At 46.5% G+C, this 22,271-nt stretch overlaps 1 protein-coding gene across 5 annotated transcripts in view; it reads right to left on the reverse strand.

The window, feature by feature from the left end:
* The window catches only part of MAGIX (MAGI family member, X-linked), a 39,942-nt gene extending 22,109 nt beyond the window's left edge, over window positions 1–17,833 (reverse strand). For 2 of the 5 annotated variants that reach the window (XM_029608104.1, XM_029608093.1), the window contains exons 1-3: window positions 17,529–17,823; window positions 16,711–16,914; window positions 16,222–16,313 (exon numbers count right to left, since the gene is read on the reverse strand). In XM_029608104.1, the coding sequence (XP_029463964.1) occupies window positions 16,222–16,313; window positions 16,711–16,914; window positions 17,529–17,577 (345 nt within the window). In that variant the 5' untranslated portion in view covers window positions 17,578–17,823. Of the gene's footprint in view, window positions 1–16,221; window positions 16,314–16,710; window positions 16,915–17,018; window positions 17,333–17,528 lie in introns of those variants that run through there. The other 3 variants (XM_029608116.1, XM_029608112.1, XM_029608125.1) reach the window with 3 other exon arrangements.
* Between the last annotated feature and the right edge of the window lie 4,438 nt (window positions 17,834–22,271).

Raw genomic sequence — 22,271 nt, forward strand, 5'->3', positions numbered from 1 at the left:
TATATCAAATAGCTTGCTAAAATCCTGGCAAAAGAAACTCTTTAGTTTCGTTTGGAAAAGACTGCCTCCCTGGATATGCAGATGGGTTTTGTATAAATCTAAAAGTGATGGTGGTCTTGGAGTACCGAACTTCCTGTGTATTATGCTGCCGCCCAACTTCGCTCAGTGATTGATTAGCACAATCTCTATATTACTAAGCATTGGATTATAACGGATGAATAATGTGCCCTTACTGGCTATTCTTTGGCAGCCGCGACACGCATGGTGGCATCAAGTACCCGTAATACCCTGAATGTATGGAAAATGTGGAAAACTAAATTCATGGGGGTCAAGGTAGTATTTTTATTCCATATATTTATTTCACAACATTTCCTTTTCCTCCTTGTATCCCCTTGTAATCTTTTCAAAACTTGGAAAGATTGTGGAATTTTTCATCTGGAACATTTTTGGGAGGCGGGTAGGTTGGTTTCATGTAATACTTTACAATTGGCAGACAAACTTCCTCAATCTGAATTCCTCACTTATCAACAATTATAGGACTTCCTATTTAGTACCAAGGTGGGATCTCATTTAGAACTTGGAAAATCTCTTTTTGAGGGCTTTTGTGCTAAGGCGGGTAAAATGAAAAGATTTGTATCTAAAATATATATGCTGTTGAACTCTAAATTGAAGGATAAGTCCGCTCCTATCCGAGCTTGGGAAAAGGACTTGGGGTGTGAGATTTCAGAGGAGGACTGGAATGTTATTTTTCCCAAGATTAGCAAATTTTCAGTCTCATCCTTAATAATGGAAAATAACTACAAAATGCTATATAGATGGTATTATACACCTGAAAAACTACACATATAGCCAAGTCTTAGTGGTCTCTGTTGGAGAGGGTGTACTCTTATAGGATCTTTCTTCCATATCTGGTGGGACTGTCACATTATTTCTTTGTTTTAGCAGCGAGTGATGATTCTTATTTCTGAGATCATGCGGCAGATTTTAAAAGCCCTACGCGCGCCGAGCCTATTTTTTTGATAGGCCCAGCGACGCAAGCAAAGCCCCGGGACGCGCGTATGTCCCGAGGCTTGAAAAAAGGGGCGGGGCTTGGGCAGTCCGGGGCAGGGCGGAGGCGGGGGCGTGGCCAGAGGCCTCCGTAGAGCCGCTAGGCTGGGGGATCGCGCTCCGGCACACAGGTAGGGCTGGGGGATGGGTGGGAGGGGAAGGTAGGGGAAGGAAAGGGAAGGGAGAAGAAGGTGGGGGGGGCGGAAGGAAAGTTCCCTCCGAGGATGGAGCAGCCTCGGAGGGAATGGGGAAAGCCATCGGCGGCTCCCTTGGGCTCGGCGCGCACAAGGTGCACTAGTGTGCACCCCCTTGTGCGCGCTGGCCCTGGATGCGCGCATGTTATAAAATCGGGCATACATTTGCGCGCACAAATGTACACCCGCATGTACGTCTTAAAATCCGGCCCTATTTCTGATAAAGTTCAGCTGTAATGTAATTTCGTTTGGGGACCCCGTGTGCGCTGGAGGGAACATGCTCAGTGTTGGTTCTAACACATGGGGTCTATTCACGTGCCTTGGTATTTAATCTTTTTGCTTTGGAGTCACTAATTTGTTTCGCTACGGAAGGGTGCCCAGCTTTATTTTCATATGTTTTTGGGGGTTTTTTGTAATACATGAGGCTTTTGAGATGGATCTTAGGGATTGTGTTTTGCGTCGTATGTTTTTATTATCCTTTATTGATTCTCTGGATTCTGTTGAAAGAAGAAGGGCTGGAGGGAGGGTTTGGGGAAATAATTGTAAAACACTTGTCATTTCAAGTTCAGGTTATTTTATTGATTTTCTTCATTCTGTATATCTTGGCTGTGTTATTTTTTTTACTTAATGACAACAATAAAACTTTTACTTAAAAAAAATCATCAAATAAAATACTTCCTTTGCATATCCCTACAATTTTATACTTCTGAGGGAATTCTGGGGAAAATTCTTTTTTTAATTCAGCAAAATTCTGCACAATTTATATATCAAATTAACACAATGAACATATGAATTGCGACACTAGGACAAAAACATCCTGTTTCTAGCACTGGCCAATTCAGGTCACAAGTACCTGGCAGGATCCCAAATAGCTGAAACAGCTCGTGCTGCTTATGCTCAGGGATAAGTATTGGCTTTCCCCAAAAAAAGGGGAATGAGAGAAAATTGAAAATCAAAGTCTATTATAGGGGGAAGGGAAGATAAGTATTTAAAATAAAGGAAAACCAAATAAAAGGGCTATGCATTCCAGCTAAAATGAAAAGCCAGACATAAATAAAGTTAATCAGTCCTCTAAAGTTGATAGAGCAATGTCTTTTCACAAATGCTTCTAATTGTTAAGGATCAAAAAAAAAAAAAAAGGTAAGCTGTCAAAAAATAATCTTGCATCTGCAAGAATATCAAGGTTTGGGAGAAGGAAATCTACGTCCATGCTGAGCTTCTCCAGTCACCTCTGGGAAGGTCTGAATGCACCATAAAGCATGAAGAACAGAACGAGCAGGAAATCTGAGAGGCTGACACATGGAGGGAACAATCTGCAAAATTGTGCAGGCAGCTGCAAAGCCCCTAGATTTTACACGAGTTCTCCACCTACCTTTTCTTTGGAAATTGCTCAAGAAATGTGGCCACCCTACAATTTCCACTTGCATTATCATCAACGGATACATTGTAGGCTTGCCACCCTAGTTCTATGCCACAAGGAACAGGCTAGTCCAGTTCTGGTTTTACCTACCGCATGCAGGAAATTGCAGCTCTAATTTATTTTGGGTAAATCCATGGGACAATCAGAACTACAAGTCCCTGCATACAATGGGGTAAAACCCGAGCTGCATTAGCCTGTTCCTTATGTCAAGGAGCCAGGTGGCAACCCTACATGCGTTCTTGCCTCCCCTGGCCTAACCCTGCTCTGGGAACACCTGTACTAAAATGCAGGTAAAAACCTGCGTGCTGTGCAACAAGGTGCAGACTTCAACCAACTCACGGGGTGGACAAGGTTCAACAAGACTTTTTATCCATCTGAGTCCACCTTTGGTGGCAAAAGTGTGATTTAGGGGGGGGGGGGTTTGGAGCTATTATCTGTTCAACTGGGGATGTTAGATGGGCTTGAGTTATGTGGCTTTTTTTTAACAATTTAATATTTATTAAATTTCTATAATTAAAAAACAAAATACAAAGAAAATATAGAAATGTACAAACAGTACAAAAACAACACGCAAGAAGTCATACTTCCTCCATAGAAACTCCAATCTACTGAGCCCACATTTTCAAGAGGTGATTAATACAAAAGGAAATAAACATCCTTCACATGACAGAGAGAAATGGAGAAAAAAGAGGGTAGAGTTAAGGTCCAGCAAATCCCATATCCCTAGATCTCTTCTCCAGACCATTACTAGCCCTTATCAGAAATAAATACTTCCAAATGCTATGGATCATAAAATACAAATTTATTATTTTGAAAAGAAACTAGGATTTACATGGGAACTTGAGGAAGAAGGTGGCTCCAATATTGTCCACCTTCTGTTTCAAAAAAAGAAATTGGTTCCTTCTCATTTGTTTCTTGGAAGAGACAGCAGGAAAAACTTGTATTTTATTTCCACAAAAAGCAAAATCTTTACTCTGACAATACTTGTAGAAAACAGCATCCTTATCTTTCCCTAAACTAAATGATACAATTAAGGTGGCCCTAGTAGGTATTATATCAATAGAAACTTCTAAAAATGATGATATATCAGGGCTCTCTTGCTCAGATAATGATAGTGCCTCACCTTCCCTATTTAACCTTCTTTGCCTCAGCAAGTAATATATTTTCAAAACAATTGGTGTTTGATCTTCTGTATGTCATAAAATATCTATAAGATATTTTTTAAACATTTCCATAGGTTTCACTGAAGGTTCTTTGAATGCATAGAATTTTCTAAGGCTTCTAAACAATTATGTATAAATCAAACTATCTTTGATGGATGAAACACCAAGATTTGAAATAGTATTACCAAGGGAATTGAAACGATTATCCTGTTCCTCAAGTTTTGCCCTTGTTTCCGAGGAGAAATATGAAAGTTGGGAGACAGTCTGGGATAATGTTTGATCCAACTTGGGCACACTTTTCCAGATATCCTTCAATGTAACAAGTCTAGGTTCTCCACTTCCATAGGATTCACCCCAGTTGGGGATATTATAGCTGGTAAAGGAAGTCTAGAAAGTAGAGGTAGAGGAAATTACCAAACATTAAGGTGAATCCACAGAGGATAAGACCAGACTGGCAGAGCCATTCCTGTAGTAACTTGGGAGTTGAATGTTCTGGTTGTAACAAAGAAATATCTGTTTGTACCAAGTCTATGGCCACAGTTCCCATTGGCTGAGGTGGGGGCTGAACTATGCCTGGACTTAGAGAAACCTCTGAAAGAGAAGCTTCAGGACTACAGTCCAATCGTGGCGACTCACCTAAGCGCCGAAGATGGGCATCCATCAGCCCTCGAATGGTCCCAGGAGCAGGAGAAGTTGCCAAGATTTTGCTTTTCCTATTTTTCCCCATCATGCCGAAGGGATGCAAGGTTTCATCAGCCGGTGGGATGCTGGCGGCCATGCACTGCAGCATGGATGCCTAAGTACTAGGCTGGCACTGGCAAATGACATCACGATGGCTTGGGGGGAGGAGGAGAACCTGGAGGACCTTGGAGCTGGCGCTCCCTCCTCTCTCCACTTGCTTCAGTCTCTCCCAAGAGGTTTTGTTTTAGTGGTTGTTTGATCATTTTAATTATCACAGCAGATGGATCTGTGGCTTAGCCCTCCCTAGTGAGAGTGGGGTGCAGTGAGATACAAATCCAGACTGTTAATGTACTATTGTATTATTGTCTTTATAGTTTAAGGATATACTCTAGATATTGATGTATTATCGTATTTTACTGAAATTGATATATTATTGTATTGCATTGATATATTGTATTATTGTTATGATGTATTTGCCCACTGTAAAATCCTTTGGGTCAAACTTTTGTTTCAGGAAGAGGGTACAGAAGTGGAATATAACGATGGGCAAAACAAGGCCACTCAAATTACAGGGCCTCAGGAGAAATCGCCCTGATTTTCCCCTAAGGATGGCTCTGACTGTCCCAGGTGTTACGCCCTTTGGTCGCAGACGGCTGCGACCACTTCCGCTCACCTCTCTCTCTTCTGCTATGACTCCATTGGGGAAAAGTGGCGGCCTCCGCCAGCTACCGCCGACCCTCCTGGCGTTCCCAGGATGGCGTGGGTGCTGCAGACTGCCATCTTGACCCCGAGATCACATAGGCACGCACATAGGGAATCCTCTGGCGCTCCCCGCGCTGCGGGCCACTACCATTCCTGATCTACATGAGGAACCCCGCTGGTGTACCCTGTGCTGCAGACCCCTACCAAGCCATCTCTATGAGAGGATCTTATCGGTGTACCCCGCTCTGCAGACCATTACCGGATTGCTACAAGGAGGTATTCCCTCTGGGTATACCCCATCCCACGAACATTGTGTTTATCTCTGCACTACCCACTCCTCGGGCTGTGTCTCTCTCTCTCTCTCTAATAAAGACTCTATTTCACAGCTGTGTCTGAAGCCTACCGAGACCATGCCTCCCGACGGTGAGACTCACAGGGCTCCTCCCTGTGGGTGGTACCATCGGTCCTGTCAGCCCAGGGGTCCACAAACATACAAAACCCTAACACCAGGGCATTATCATTGAGACCTACAATCTGCATGCAAAGCCCTACAGTCTGCTGGTTGAGTTAACAAATCTCCAGCTTTGGGAAAAGATATCCTGAGAAGACTCCAAGTGCTACCCAGCTGATAACCCAATGGAGATATCACCCCACTGCAAGTCCATCAACATTCCAGATAAGTCTGAGCCCTTATGAGGATGTCATTCAGATACGAGAAGACCAACAGACCCTAAGCTCTCAGGTTTCAGTGAGGATCACATAAACCTTGGTGAAAATTCTTAAAGCTGAGGCAAGGCTAAAGGGGAGAACTTTGTACTGAAAGTCCCGTTCCCCTGGGGCAAAGCTGAAGTACCTGTAATCCCATGGAGCTATGGGAATATGCAGGTAAGTATTCTGAAGGTCCAGAGAATACAAGAAATCTTGAGTCTGACCACCTGAATTAGGGATCGGAGAGATTCCATCCAGAAATGGCAAAAATCAAACAAACCTTTTTAGCCTATTTAGGTACAGAACGGCACAGAAGCACCACCTTCCCAAACACACGCATTCTGGGGACCAGAAAATATTTTAAATAGCTCCCTGCAAACCTCTCTGCCAGGGGAACTGGGATAATGGCCTGACCAGAACTGTGTTGAACAAGGCTTTGGCCTTTATTACATCTCTGGGAGCCCTGGAGGCCATAAAAAAAAACAAACACCAGATCACATCTAGAACCTACTGGTCTGAAATGGATTGTGCCCAGATATTTTAAAAGGCTTCAAGCCATTCTCCCTTAACCTGAGGCACCAGTTTCCGGCCGTCAGAAACCTCCTCTCTGACTGGTTCTGTTCTATCACGTGTGCCTCCCCTTCTGTGGATGTTGCTACCTGTGAAAAGTCTGGACTGGTTGGGCTGGACATCGCCCTAGGGAACAGAAATAAAGAAGGCCTCGTTTTAGCCTTATCCTGGGGCAGAGTGGCATTTTTGCTGTCTACGGACTCTTAACTCTATCCTAGCTGCAGCCCAGTTGCAGGCCCAGAATAATATGCATCCTGCTGGGTAGAAAGTCAGTGGGGCTATGGTAATAGCTGAAGATTAATAAAAGAAACAATTTCAAAGTTCAAACACATGGCACTAAGAGGCAGATGCTATTATTCCCATCTGCTTTTATGTACAAGCTCCCCTGCAGTGAGAGCGGGAGGATCAGAAGGGTGCCTATACGGAAAATCTGAAGAGGCAGGCAGTTGGCTCTGAGCAGCCAAGGTTAAGTATGTGGGCTTTGTTGGCAAAAAGATGCCGAGAAGCAGCTCATGGGACAGTTTAGCTACCCATGATTTGGGGGATTAACAGCCCTGGCTGGCTAGACCAAACTGAGAGTCGTGCAGGCTTTAGTGGCATTTTGCTAGCTATGGGATTAGGTTGATTCCTGGCTGTCTGCCAGCAGATCTGTATGGTAACAATACTGAGGACACCGTGATGTTGTGCTCCCTGGCCTCGTTGGCTCCACGACCAGGCCCTGCTTACCTGGCGCCACCCTCTACCAGCACTGCCTCGAGTTCCTACTCTGTCTACCCGCGTCCTCCACGGGCGTCCCCGGCTCCCTCACGGTCTTTGGCATCGCAGCTCTCTTCGCGCCGGGGCACAGCATCGGCCCATGCATGCGCATGAAGCTCAGTCTAATTTAAAGACCGATTCTGACATCACTCGTGCAAGGTATTTATACCTCAGCCCGGCCTCTAGCTCAGGGCCTTGGCAATCGGGTCATACACTCCGGTGTCTCTAGTTTGCCTTCCTGCATTCCAGTGTCTTGCTCCTGTGTCTCTTGTTCCAGTCTCTCTGTTCCAGCGTCTCCTGTGTCTCCTGTTCCAGCGTCTCCTGTTCCTTCATCTCTCCATTCCTGGTAGTACACTTCGGACTGATCTCACGGTACTGACCTTTGCCTGTTCTCTGACTACTCCTGCTCGCTGCCTGCCCTGACCTCTGCCTGGAACTCCGACTACTCTTGATTGCTGCCTGCCCTGACCTCTGCCTGGAATCCCGACTACTCTTGACTGCCACTTGGAAATTGACCTTCTGCTTGACCTGACTATGCCCGGATTGACCTCTGTTACCGACCCTGCTTTGGCTGACCATTCTGAACTGATACTCTGGCCTTGATCCTTGCCATACACTCGGACACTCTCTTCTGGCCTGCTGCGACCTCTGGTCTTGCCTGCCTGGACACAGACCGCGCACCTTTGCTCGTGGTGGGCATTCCCTTGAACTATCTCTCTAGGAGACCCTGCGAGGCCCACCTAAGACCAGGTGATCCAGGTAACCAAGGGATCAACCTGAGGGAACCCCGGGATGCTATTGGCGAAGCTCCAGCTAGCCTCTGTCTCCTGTGCTCCACCTCCTGGTGGCAAGCGCTCTCCGGGTTCGACTGGAGGGCCGTACCAATCCTGCATCAGGCCAAGGGTCCATTCCCAGCGCAACACATGAGGCACTGAGAAAAAGCCCAAAATAGACCAGCAGAAACCCTGACAGACTAAAGGGATTCAGGAAGTGAAGAACCCTGGAAAAGTTCTGGTAGTAATTGCCAGAGTCAGTTCTTCCATTAGTTGAAGGTTGCCTAGACTGCCAAAATTTTGAGGATGGCAAAAACCTCCAGGTGCTAACCACCCACTTTTAAGGCAGGTCACCACAAGACAGAAGGTAATAGTACAGGGTAGATATGAGGGCTGGAGACAGACAGGAAGCAAGGTGGGTGGGGAAGATGTGCAGGCTAGGTATAGAGAGAAAGGGTATTCAGCAAGAGAGAAAGAGAGAGAGAGAATTCTTGACAGGAAGGGATGGAGAGAGAGGATGCTGGGCACTCCAAAAAAGAGGGTGGAATACAGACGCCTAAGGATTTGAAATAATGCCCTTCATAAGCACAGGAAGGGGTGAAGAAAATAACATATGAAATCAGCTCAATAGTCCATGTTTCAGCAAAAGGGCAGAAAAGGACACCAGGAGGAATAGTAAGCCAAGGTGTAACAGCTGGAAAACTGTAAGCACAAATGCTTATAGTCTGGGCAACAACAGTCCAGATGTGCAGGTCCTAATGGTGAAGGCACGCTTGGATATTGTTGCCATTACAGAGATATGGTTCAGTGAGCCTCGTGAAAGGGATATGGCCATACCAGACTATAGCCTATTGAGGAAGGATAGCGAAGACAGAAATGGGAGGGGGAGTAGCTCTTTATATGAAAAATAATTATCCAAGCAACCAAAATGCAGGCAGTGCTGTGACCTGTCTTGAAAAGATGCAATGGCAACTTCCATTTACAATGGAGTGGTCCTACTGGCCCCCAACTAAGACAAAGGAACTGGACAGAAATTTGTCTGGAGACATCCAGAAGGCGGGAAGGAAGGGATTGGAGCACCTCTGCTGCAGAATCTGCAAGAGGGTAAGAGATAGTGGATGCCCTTCATGGGGCTCTGCTCATACAAATGGTGATGGGTCCCACGAGGGGAGGGGCGATACTGGACCTAGAGCTAAAAAAATGGCGACATTATCTCTACTCTACTCACCCCTGAGCGCCAGTAACCATCAGATGTTATGGTCTGATACGCCAGCCAAGATGGAGGAAAGTCACATGAAGGTCAAGGTGCTGGGTTTCAAAAACACTAATGTTGGTAAAATGGGGAAGTGCCCGGAAGAGGAGCTGGAAGGCTGGGAGAAGACGGGTGAAGTGGAAGAACAGTGGGCCAAACTATGAGGAGCTTTAATAACGGCAACACATCTTTTATGTCAGAAAAGTAATTAAAGTAAGAGGAAAAGGAAACCAGTCTGGCTCTGCAAAGAGGTGGCTTCAAAAATAAAGGCAAAGATCGCAGCATTCAGAAAGTACAAAAGAACCCACCAGTCGTGGTCCAATGTTCCCAGTAGCCTAACTTCCACTCAATAGATCGGGCGCCCAAATGAAAGTCTCCTGAATGGAGGTGGCACTCACTCACAGCTGAGAAGAACATTTTGACCAAAAGGCAGATAATGAGTTATGGTCGGGATAGATATGGGATTCTAGCAAAGCAGTTATCAGAGGGAACTGGATATCTCTTAATTAATCTTTTCAGAAAGCCAGGGAGGGCCAGGAGCAGGAGATCCTGGAGGAAAAACATTTGGTACTGTTCTTGACTCCTCCAGGAGCAAATATTAAAAAAAAAAAAAAAGAGCTCAGCTTAGTTCCCTTTAGATACCAGAGTAATGGGAAGTATTAAACATACAAAACAAATGTACTACAATAAAGGAAAGGAGGCTGGAAAATTGCCAGCTCATAATTAAAAATCCGTCAGCAAGCAGAGACAGATCTGTGCACGAAACAGAAGGGCCGGCCCAGAGGCTCAGCGTCGGTGTTGCACCCCGCCCTGGGGGAAGGTCCCCAATTTGATCCCCGGGTTGGCTGGAGCTGAGGCTGATGATGCAGAGGGCAGGGAATCGTGGTCCTTGCCTAAAGGGTGACGCCAAAAGGCTCATCACTGCTGGGTTCCGGAAGGCGCTCTGGTGCGCGGCTGCCGGACGAGGACCTGATGCTGTAATGAACTGGAAGGGGGAAGTTGTGACTGAAGGCTTAATAGTGCTGAGATCTTGGGCCCAGTTCCAACTGAGCTGGAAGTTCAAAGGAGCAGGAGGAAACTACTGGGGCCCCTCTCCCACCCCCCAAAAAAAAAAAACAAAAACAAAAAAAAGAAATAAAAAGGGCTCTGACAACATAAGGCACGTCTTGAACATAATACATACAGTCAAGGAAAATCAGATGAAAAATGTAATCCTCCCTATAGATGTTGCAAAAGCATGTGACAGAGTGGAATGGCATTATTTGAACTCTGTTTTCAAAATAATGGCATTGGAACCAATCTTTTAGGCTGAGCTGAGAGCCTGTACAGCCATGCTAAGTTTGGACTGGCTGGATCATTCCAGTGCAGCAGAGAACCAGACAAAGGTGCCCTCTCTCTCACTGGCCCTGTTCGCCTTTACCATGAAACCTCTTGCTAGTATAATCGGAACCCATAAGGACATGAGAGGATTTCACGACAACGATGGATACAAAATGCAAGGCCTATGATTTTTGCAGACCATTCTGCTCTGACTCCTTGCAGGACTATTTCGCATTGCTCAAAGCTCTGCAAAGAGTCTTGATAAGAGTTTGAGGAAGATCTTGGAATTAAAGTTCACGAGCAAGTCTGGGATGCTGCCCTTGACTCCTGATTGGCAAACTGAAGTGACTGTCACTTTAGGCGGCTTGATAGGTTGCTGCTCACCGAACTTTAACCCTTTACCGGCAAAAAAATGAAACAAGGCCTCCAGGCATAGCTTCTTTTTGACCCACCGTGACAGGGAAGAATAGACATAACCCCTACGTTACTTCAGTGTTCACGGTCCTAGATACTAGAACATCTTTTTAAAAGAACGTAATAAGACTATATCCAGATTCATTGTGGGAAGGAAGAAACCCAGATTTTCTACAGTATCAAGACAACAGACATTAAGAACATAAGAAAATGCCATACTGGGTCAGACCAAGGGTCCATCAAGCCCAGCATCCTGTTTCCAACAGTGGCCAATCCAGGCCATAAGAACCTGGCAAGTACCCAAAAACTAAGTCTATCCCATGTTACCATTGCTAATGGCAGTGCTATTCTCTAAGTGAACTTAATAGCAGGTAATGGACTTCTCCTCCAAGAACTTATCCAATCCTTTTTTAAACACAGTTATACTAACTACACTAACCACATCCTCTGGCAACAAATTCCAGAGTTTAATTTATTTATTTATTTATTTATTTCTTTTGTATACCGACATTCGATCGAGATATCACATCGGTTTCCAGAAAACAGGTTGAATAGAGCCGGAACTGCCCTATTTTACATTGTAACAAGAGAACAGTTGATTAAACAATAAATATAAGGAACATTGTAACATATGAATAATATTAAAATTAAATATTAGTGGGTATATAGAAATGGCAAATAGCCTATATACAATATGTACAATATGACTTGGTTATGAGTAGGGTGGGGGACAGGGAAGAGGGAGGTTACGAGAAGGGTGGGGGGACAGGGAAAAGGGAGGATAGAGAAGGGGGGAGGGGTTATGCGTTCATGCAGAGTAGAAGTTATGCGGTAAGGCTTTCAAGAGCGTTTATTATAGGATGTTGGGGTTCAGGAGGGAATGCTTTCAAGAACAGCCATGTTTTGAGCTGTTTTTTAAAGACTTGCGGTGAGGGTTCGTTTCTGAGCTGTGGGGGGAGGGAGTTCCAGAGGGTAGGGCCAGCTATTGTAATGGCTCGTTTGCGTGTTGTATTGAGGTGAGCATTTTTAAGAGTTGGGATGGAGAGGAGACCTGAGTTGGTGGATCTGAGATTTCTTTGTGTGAAATATGGTTGGATGTTGTTGTTTAGCCAGACCATTCTGTTGTTGTTTATTTTTTTGTGAAGAAGGGTGAGGGTTTTATACTGGATTCTTTGTGTGATGGGCAGCCAGTGGAGGTCTTTGAGAGTGGGTGTGATGTGGGAGGATTTTCTGTGATTGGTGATAATTCTGGCGGCGGCGTTTTGTAGAACTTGGAGGGGCTTGATGTGGATTTCAGGAAGTCCAAGGAGGAGGGAGTTGCAGTAGTCGAGTTTTGAGAAAAAAATTGATTGTAGTACTGTTCGGAAATCATGCGGTTGGAGGAGAGGTTTGAGTTTTTTAAGTGTTTGAAGTTTGAAAAATCCATCTTTGATTATATTGGAGATGTGTCGTTTAAAGTTGAGTTGGCTGTCGATGGTTACTCCTAGGTTTTTTGTGGATGGTGTGAGTGAGGTTCTTGATAAGTTTGGCATCCCAGTGTTGTTTGCGCTTCCTGTGTTGTTTGAGGGGGTGCTCTCGAGGGGGGAAGCGGGACGGTCGTCCTGGATGTGAATGATTTCTGTTTTGGCTTGGTTGAGGCAGAGAGATAGTTGTGATAGCAGTTGAGATAAATTTGAACTGAGTTTGTTCCATCTTTCCATGGTGAGTTCAATGGATTTGGTGATGGGGAGGAGAATTTGAATGTCGTCTGCATAAACGAAGAAGGTGAGGTTGGCATCAGAGAGGTATTTGCATAGTGGGAGGAGGTAGATGTTGAAGAGGGTCGAGGATAGTGAAGAACCTTGAGGGACGCCATGGGTGAGGGGCACTTGGGATGATTCAGAAGAGTTTGTCTTGACAATGAAGGATCTGTTAGAGAGGTATGATTTGAACCAGTTGAGTGTAGTGTCTTGCAGACCGATCTCTTTAAGTCTGGTGAGGAGAGTTCTGTGGTTGATGGTGTCAAATGCGGCTGATATATCGAGGAGGATCAGTAGAAATGTCTTGCCACTGTCTCGGCCTCTGAGGATGGTGTCGGTGAGGGAGAGGAGGAGAGTTTCTGTGCTGTAGAGTTTTCTGAAGCCGTGCTGTGTTGGATGGAGAAGATTGTGGGCGTCGAGGTGGTCTGTGAGTTGATTGTTGACAGTTTTCTCGATGATTTTTGCTAGGAATGGGAGGTTGGAGACTGGTCTGTAGTTTGCAGGATCAGATTTGTCGAGTTGCATTGTGCATTGGGTAAAAAAGAATGTTCTCCGATTAGTTTTAAATGTGCCCCATGCTAACTTCATGGAGTGCCCCCTAGTCTTTCTATTATCCGAAAGAGTAAATAACCGATTCACATCTACCCGTTCTAGACCTCTCATAATTTTAAACATCTCTATCATATTCCCCCTCAGCCGTCTCTTCTCCAAGCTGAAAAGTCCTAACCTCTTTAGTCTTTCCTCATAGGGGAGCTGTTCCATTCCCCTTATCATTTTGGTAGCCCTTCTCTGTACCTTCTCCATCGCAATTATATCTTTTTTGAGATGTGGCGACCAGAATTGTACACAGTATTCAAGGTGCAGTCTCACCATGGAGCGATACAGAGGCATTATGACATTTTCCGTTTTATTCACCATTCCCTTTCTAATAATTCCCAGCATTCTGTTTGCTTTTTTGACTGCCGCAGCACACTGAACCGAAGATTTCAATGTGTTATCCACTATGACGCATAGATCTCTTTCTTGGGTTGTAGCACCTAATATGGAACCCAACATTGTGTAGTTATAGCATGGGTTATTTTTCCCTATATCCATCACCTTGCACTTATCCACATTAAATTTCATCTGCCATTTGGATGCCCAAGTTTCCAGTTTCACAAGGTCTTCCTGCAATTTATCACAATCTGCTTGTGATTTAACTACTCTGAACAATTTTGTGTCATCTGCAAATTTGATTATCTCACTCGTATTTCTTTCCAGATCATTTATAAATGTATTGAAAAGTAAGGGTCCCAATACAGATCCCTGAGGCACTCCACTGTCCACTCCCTTCCACTGAGAAAATTGTCCATTTAATCCTACTCTCTGTTTCCTGTCTTTTAGCCAGTTTGCAATCCATGAAAGGACATCGCCATCTATCCCATGACTTTTTACTTTTCCTCGAAGCCTCTCATGAGGAACTTTGTCAAACGCCTTCTGAAAATCCAAGTATACTACATCTACCGGTTCACCTTTATCCACATGCTTATTAACTCCTTCAAAAAAGTGAAGCAAATTTGTGAGGCAAGACTTGCCTTGGGTAAAGCCATGCTGACTTTGTTCCATTAAACCATGTCTTTCTATATGTTCTGTGATTTTGATGTTTAGAACACTTTCCACTATTTTGGAATGGGATGGGCCACGAGGGCTTTGGTGGGTGACCAAACATCTGCAGAACTGCTGCAGGAAATCCAGGGCCAGGTTAGCTATACAGCAGCTGTTCGGACACTCTGAAGAGGAGAGCAGCAGTACATCAGCCATATCCCTCACCTCTAGCAGCGCTGGCTCTGACCGTTACTTTGTATTGCACAGTGATTTTGTACAGTCAGGTGATTCAAAGCAGCAGACGGGCGAGGCGGTAGAGGAGGAGGAAGCTGCCCGAGGCACCACTGCTCTCCTGCCAGCGGAGGGAGGGAAGGTGGTTGGTAGGAGGGAGAAAGGAAAAGAGAGAGACAGGTGGGGGCAGGTGGACAGAGGGTAGGAAGGGAGAAAAACTTTGTCCCACTGCCCCTGGTTAAAGATAAAAAGCAGGAGGCCTTAGCCATCCCAGATTTTAAATTCTATTACTGAGCGGTTCACCTGTCAAGTACACTGGACTGATATGGAGGATCCATGATCAAACACTGGATTAGTAATGAAGGGGATTTTATGGCTTCCTTATGGAAGTCTCCAAAAAAGTGATTTTTTTTTTGTCTCAGTTGGCCAAATTGCCTAGAAACAACCATCCACCAAATTCAAACCGGCATCCTTTCCCTTGTCACTAATGCCAGTATGGAATAATCCGGAATTACTTACTAGTACTTTCTTAATGGAAAATATCTGGTGGCAAGCCCGGGCAACTGGGTGAGATAGATATTTTACAAGGGATCCTTACTAGACATGGCAAGGACAAGTGAAAAACTAAATTTAGAAAGCATACCTGTATTTAAACAGTTACAACTGAAGTGCTTGCTAGCAAGGGTGCCTTTAAGAGTGGGGTGCAGTAGGGAACGCATCGGTTTTGAATGATAGGCTGCAGAGGGGGATCTAGGCAAAGGTCTAATTTTGAAATCTTACTCCATTTTGCAAGACAACTCCTCTAGTGAAATTAGAAAGTGTGTGTATGTGAGGAGAACGTGGGTCATCAAATTTCAGATCATGGCTGGGCAGGCAAAGCTTTGGAAAGGGAATTCATTAAATCCACACAAGTGGCAAACAGTCCTTACTCACAATTTTGATGATTCTTGCAGTTTCTCCCATGGGCCAGCATGGCATCCACTGGGGAGAGGAGACCTCTACATGGTTTCTTGTCAGGGTCCTCAGTGGTGAAGGCAGCGGCCTCTGGACCTGACAGCCTCAGCCAGCAGAGGGCTGCAGCGGGGCCAGCTTAGCTGCCACAGCGGGAGCTGCTGGTGTGTGCTGGGGGGGGGTAAATTCCAAGGGATCTCTTTCCATGGGCCAGCGCTGAAAGTATCACACGCCTGCCAAATCCAGTCAGCTCAGGCGGCCCACGTGTTACCAAGAAGGTTCAGCTGCTGCTCCTGCAAGAGGAGGCTTTTTAAAATTAAAGCATACTGCGCTCTCCTGTGACTAATACCACCAGAACTGCAGGCCTGCGGCCCTTCCCCGTCAAAGACCTGCAGAAGACCCCCGAGGAAAGACTGAATGAAATAGGAGGACGAGGACCCATATGAGCAAGAAGTGATATAAAACTTTTCTGTGGTGGCTGCTCTGTTTCACTTCCCCGAGAGGCGTCGGTTCTGACTGCTGGGGAGCGGCACAGGACTTAACCACTTGCTCACACAATATGAGGCTTTGGCGTAGGTAGTGGCCCAGTCTGTCCCTCAATGCTCATTTCCCGACCACCTGCCCCTCCCACCCTCCCCATCGACCCCCTCAATGTCCCAGTGGAAACCTGTTGGGATCAAGGCCAGTATGTTTGCTGTTATGAGTGAGTCTGGTACCTGAGGCTTGGGGGCGACAGACCTCTGCATCCTATGAGGGATTTGGCTGCTGTCAATCTCAACCTCTGCAGCTTCAGTCACGCTGGCAGCTCCTGAGAAGAAGCAGAAACATCTATTGAAGAGTGAGAGACAGCAAGGGGAACCCCAGACATAAAGTGAGGCTATGCTGTCTCTCCTGATTCACTTGCCCTTGGCCCGTCTCTCTTTTCCTGGCCCACTCCTCGACCTGTCTCTCTTGCCTGTCCACTCCCATGCCCCATTGGTCTGTTATCGCCTGCCTGGGTGCTAAAAGCTCCCGTTCCTCTCTCACCTGGTCTTCCAGTTCAGCTTCCCTCTCCTGCTTACTAGCCCCATAGCCCTCTTATTTGCCCACCCAGGCCAATGTCCCTTGCTTGGGAACCCGTTTAGCCTGTCTCTTATTCCTGGCCCTCCATTAGACATATCCTTCATGCCTGGACCTGACCCCAATCTTTCTCTTGTCTCTCTTGCCTGGGTCTCCAATCCGGGGCAGGATCCGTAGCCGAATTTTGGTGCCTGCCTGTCGGAAGAGCTGGGCTATCTCCCCATGTGACATGCCAACGATGGAACGGCCATTCACCCCCTCCAGCCGGTCCCCGACTTGCAGCTTGTGGGCACGCTGGGCAGGACTGCCGTGACGGATCTCGCTAATCCTGTGCGGTATTAGGGAGCCAGCTGCAAAAACACAAGCCAGAGACTGTACAGTGAGCACAGGGTGAGGGGTAGGACTCTCCAGCAATGCCACACAAATGCATATCCTCACAGCACACAGCACATACTTGCTGTCTAGCAGCCTGGGGCGTACTCGTACAGAACAAGAGCTCTCGGTGCACATTCCTACGCACAAGTATCACCCACATGAATTCCTGCAAGGGCTCCAAGCACCATAAGGAACAGTGGTGACCTCTGAATTCAGTAAAACTCCAGCTAGGCTAGTGGAAGAAATCCATGGTCCTCCACCTGCTGCACCCTGGCAGGCCTGTCCATCTGTCCTTATTTCCAGGGCCCCTCATTGTTTACACCAAAATTGGCAGCTGGTGAAACATTAACAGCAGCCACTGTTATTGGGAATACCCCCCCCAGGCTGCTCTCTCTTTGCAGCTCCCTCCCCTTCTCATTCCTCTCCAACTTTCCTCTCTCCCTTTTCCCACTTTCACTCTCAGCATGCTCCCCGCACCCCCTTCTTTGCACTCCCCACCCTCCCTCTCCGGCGCTCCCGGGGGGAAATCCCTGGCTGGAGTTAGGGAACTAAAAGCAAAAGCCCGGAGGAAAAGGGGGCGGCTCTTTACGTCTCAGCTCCTTGGCATTCCTCAGCACGGACTGAACCCGCTCGAACATGGTGGCGGTGGCGGTGGCGGTGGCGGGCGCTCTCCCGGCAGGCTGGCGCGAGCTGGGGCTGCAGAGGGCAGGAGCGCGGGCAGTGACCGCTGCCAGCCCGCCTCGGCGTCAACAGGTAGCAGAGCTTTAACCTCTGGCGTGCCGGCGAGGAGGCCCCGCGCCCACAGCCACGGCAAGGCCGGCAGCGTCCTGCGGTCGGTGAAGTCCGAAATGGCAATTTGGCGTCATTTCTCTGGCACTGAGGGGGGAGGGGGAGGACGGAAGGTGGCCTGGTTTTCTGCCTTATACGGGACACTTCTCCTTTGTTTGTTTGTTTTAATTAAAGAAAGTGCCCTATGTATACTAATCGGAACCCCCCCCCCCCCCCCAACTTTCCTAAACTCCATTCCGTGTGTATTTCATGGAGAAATTCACAGCAATGAGAAGGGATAAATTGCTCCTATTTCACTGTCTGGCAACCACTGGAAGCTTGCTAGAGTTCTAAATTATCATCTCTTTAGCCTTTGCATGCCATTCTGATTATCTTGGAGTTTAAGAGATTGTTTTTTGGTGAGCATCTCCCTCAGTTACAATCATACATACTGAATTTAACTTTAGAAATCTGCCTACATCTGTTCCAGCACAGTTTATGCAAATACTAAGAGGTGGGTGGGGTGTCCACAAATGTTAATCAATATTGATACTGGAGGACTCTTTATAGCACATTTGAATTGCACAAAGCACCCAAGTAGGATACAATATATGATAAGTGTAAAAAGCTTAAACATTATGAGGTTAATATTCAGAAAAGCAGAAAGCAAACAAGTTATCCAGGCAAAGTTAGCTGGTGTTCAGCAGCGTAAGTCTCCTGATGAATAGACACCCCTAAAGTTATCCAGATAACGTTAGCCAGATAACTTTAAAACCTCACTGGATATATTTATTCTGAATATAGACAGATAACTTAAAAAAAAAAAAAAATTCTGGGCCTACAGGTCTGAACCCTCAGTCCCCCAGGCCCTCCAAAATTCTTTAAAATAAGTGCTGGCATAATGCCCGATATGTCTCCCATCCCCCAAATAAAAAAAAAAAGCGGGTCATAGCCACCTGAGGCTGGCCTCCCTCTCTCCATGATATTTAAATCAAAGGCATCGAGCCCGCCCTGCCGCCCCTCTGCAACCTCTACCCGCGCTGCTCTAGTCCCACACTCAAACTCGAGCCAGTACTGGCTTGCCATGCTCCTGTCTGTTGCCAGTATTGCTCTGACAGCAATGCTGGAAATGTGCTAACAAAGGGGGTCGATTTTAAAAGTGTTGCTCACACAAAAAAAGCCCACATGAGCGAGTATGCGGGCCGCACATGAGAAACGCAGGATTAAAAAGCTGTGATTTTACGTGCGTATAAGCGCGTGCGCAAGCATAAATAAGGAGACGGAAAAGAGGCGGGGCCTGAGTGTTCTGGGGTGGGGCCAACAGTTAGATGCGTCATTCTGTATTTTAAAACTGGAGGCTGCAGTGTGTGGTGGCTTGTTAGCCGTGTAACTTTACTGCTGTTCCTGATGAGGAGCAACTCTGCAGATCTCACATTTTAGGACTTACATGACAAGGTGAGGGGTCTGGGTCAACTGGGGTGGGGGGGAGACATTCAGGATGAAGAACCAGAGAGGTCTGGAAGATCTCGCGATTAACTGGGCAAACTGGTGGACTAATTGGAAAAATGGGAATGTCGCTCCCGTGAACATGTTTTAAAATCCACTTACATACATATGTTAAAGCTGGCAAAGTCCCATGGAAGATACGCAAAGTAAGTTACCTTGAGTAACCTCTTAAAATTAGAAGCATGCATACATGTGGTAAATCATACGTGCACAGATGAAATAAAATTCCAGCGTATATTCACTCGTGCGCTGATATGTGCGTGTACTGGCTCATGTTTTGCTCGTTTTAAAATTAGATTGGACATTGAGCCTTCTGCCTACCCAGGGCGCCACCATTGCTAAAACCAGCCATGTTCCCTTCTCTCATTCTCAGCCTCCCTTATGATCTCTTCTTCCCCTCCCTTCTGCTCCTTCCAGGTTTCTCTCTACCTTCCCACACACATAGATTTCTCTCCATCTCCTCTCTCTCCCATTCTTCTCTGTCTGACTCTCAGGTTCCCTTTCCATCTCCTTTCCCCTCAAAATTTATCTCAATTTCCCAATCTAAGTTCCTTCTCTTTTCTCCCACAAGGTTCCTCTGCAACTTCTCCTCCCCTACGATAGTCCTCTTCAGATTCCTCTCAATTTCTCTCTTTCTTTCCCTGCAATTCTTCACCATCTTTCCTTCCCCCATCTCCCCGGATTCATCTTCATCTCCTTCTTTCTCTTCAGAGTCTTCCTCCTCCTAGGATCTTCTGCTCCTCCCTTCCTCCAGGGTGAAGGAAATCAAAGGCATCGAGCCCATCCTAAGTTCCTTCTCTTTTCTCCCACAAGGTGGTTCTTCTCCAACTTCTCCTCCCCTACAATAGACCACTTCGGATTCTTCTCAATTTCTCTCTTTCGTTCCCTGCAATTCTTCACCATCTTTCCTTCCCCCATCTCCCCGGATTCATCTTCATCTCCTTCTTTCTCTTCAGAGTCTTCCTCCTCCTAGGATCTTCTGCTCCTCCCTTCCTCCAGGGTGAAGGAAATCAAAGGCATCGAGCCCATCCTAAGTTCCTTCTCTTTTCTCCCACAAGGTGGTTCTTCTCCAACTTCTCCTCCCCTACAATAGACCACTTCGGATTCTTCTCAATTTCTCTCTTTCGTTCCCTGCAATTCTTCACCATCTTTCCTTCCCCCATCTCCCCGGATTCATCTTCATCTCCTTCTTTCTCTTCAGAGTCTTCCTCCTCCTAGGATCTTCTGCTCCTCCCTTCCTCCAGGGTGAAGGAAATCAAAGGCATCGAGCCCATCCTAAGTTCCTTCTCTTTTCTCCCACAAGGTGGTTCTTCTCCAACTTCTCCTCCCCTACAATAGACCACTTCGGATTCTTCTCAATTTCTCTCTTTCGTTCCCTGCAATTCTTCACCATCTTTCCTTCCCCCATCTCCCCGGATTCATCTTCATCTCCTTCTTTCTCTTCAGAGTCTTCCTCCTCCTAGGATCTTCTGCTTCTCCCCCTCCTCTCCTTCATGTTCCTGTCTGTTTCTCGGGGCACACTAGTGACAGGCCAGCAGGGATAGTGAGTGTGTGACCCCTGTCCCCTCAGCTGCGCTGCCGTCAAGGTGTGTATTTCTTTTTTAATCAGGAAGCATAGGAGGGGAAGGAAGAGCAGTCTCAGTGACTGGGAGTGCACGAGTAGCCCCTATCCCGGCCAGATCTTGGGCGCAGGGGGGGGGCACGCTGGGAGGCTCGCAGACAAGGTATGGCTCCCACACCGAGGCGGGGGGGGGGGGGACGGACACTCAAGGCAGGGCTTTCTCACGCTGGAGCTCTTCTGCTCGCCAGCCCAGCCACTCCCAAAAAATCACCACACTGACCCTGAAGTTGTTGTTCAAATATAAAAACTCTTTACTGACATTGGTGAGCAGGTAAAAACAAGTCCAAAAGCTCTGCACACCAGGTAATAATGCACCACACGTCCAGAATTCAGTGCAAAAGATAAACTCTGTCTCTTTCAGAAAATCTACCCCTTCTTTTCAAATCTGCTCCAAGGGGCAGGGACCCTTCCTCCCCTGTGTCTGTCTCCAGTACCTGTTTGGTGGGGCAGGCTATCCTCTTTCCTTTCCATAACTTCTGAGCTCTGTTGTCAGATGGGAACTTCTCTGCTCGGTAAGCCTCCTTTTCCAAGAACTCCCTCAGAAAAGCAGTCCTCCTTAAAACACGCTCCCCCAAAACTCTCTCGGGCAGGGATGAGGTATCGTCCTTCACCTCTCCTCCCAGATTTCTTGTCTGCACACACACTGGAATCCCAGGCTCTCCCTTCTCCTGAACTCCTAGACTATTTCCTATCAGTATGACCTGGCACTACTGGATGTAGGATTTTGCCATCCCATTGGCATATTTGGTACTTTTAACTCCCCCACCTCCAGGAAGGGTCTGCCGCAGGGTAGCAGAAGGCTGCTCTCTGCTGAGTGAGATTCGGCAGAGCTGGAAGCCAGCCTTCTGCCCCTAAATGTTTGCCGTCCTAGGCACAGAACATAAGAACATAAGAAGAACATAAGAAAATGCCATACTGGGTCAGACCAAGGGTCCATCAAGCCCAGCATCCTGTTTCCAACAGTGGCCAATCCAGGCCATAAGAACCTGGCAAGTACCCAAAAACTAAGTCTATTCCATGTAACCAATGCTAATGGCAGTGGCTATTCTCTAAGTGAACTTAATAGCAGGTAATGGACTTCTCCTCCAAGAACTTATCCAATCCTTTTTTAAACACAGCTATATTAACTGCACTAACCACATCCTCCGGCAACAAATTCCAGAGTTTAATTGTGCGTTGAGTAAAAAAGAACTTTCTCCGATTAGTTTTAAATGTGCCCCATGCTAACTTCATGGAGTGCCCCCTAGTCCTTCTACTATCCGAAAGAGTAAATAACCAATTCACATCTACCCGTTCTAGACCTCTCATGATTTTAAACACCTCTATCATATCCCCCCCTCAGTCGTCTCTTCTCCAAGCTGAAAAGTCCTAACCTCTTTAGTCTTTCCTCATAGGAGAGTTGTTCCATTCCCCTTATTTATTTATTTATTTATTTAT

Source organism: Rhinatrema bivittatum, chromosome 1 (genome assembly GCF_901001135.1).
Source record: "Rhinatrema bivittatum chromosome 1, aRhiBiv1.1, whole genome shotgun sequence".
NCBI classification, from domain to species: domain Eukaryota; kingdom Metazoa; phylum Chordata; class Amphibia; order Gymnophiona; family Rhinatrematidae; genus Rhinatrema; species Rhinatrema bivittatum.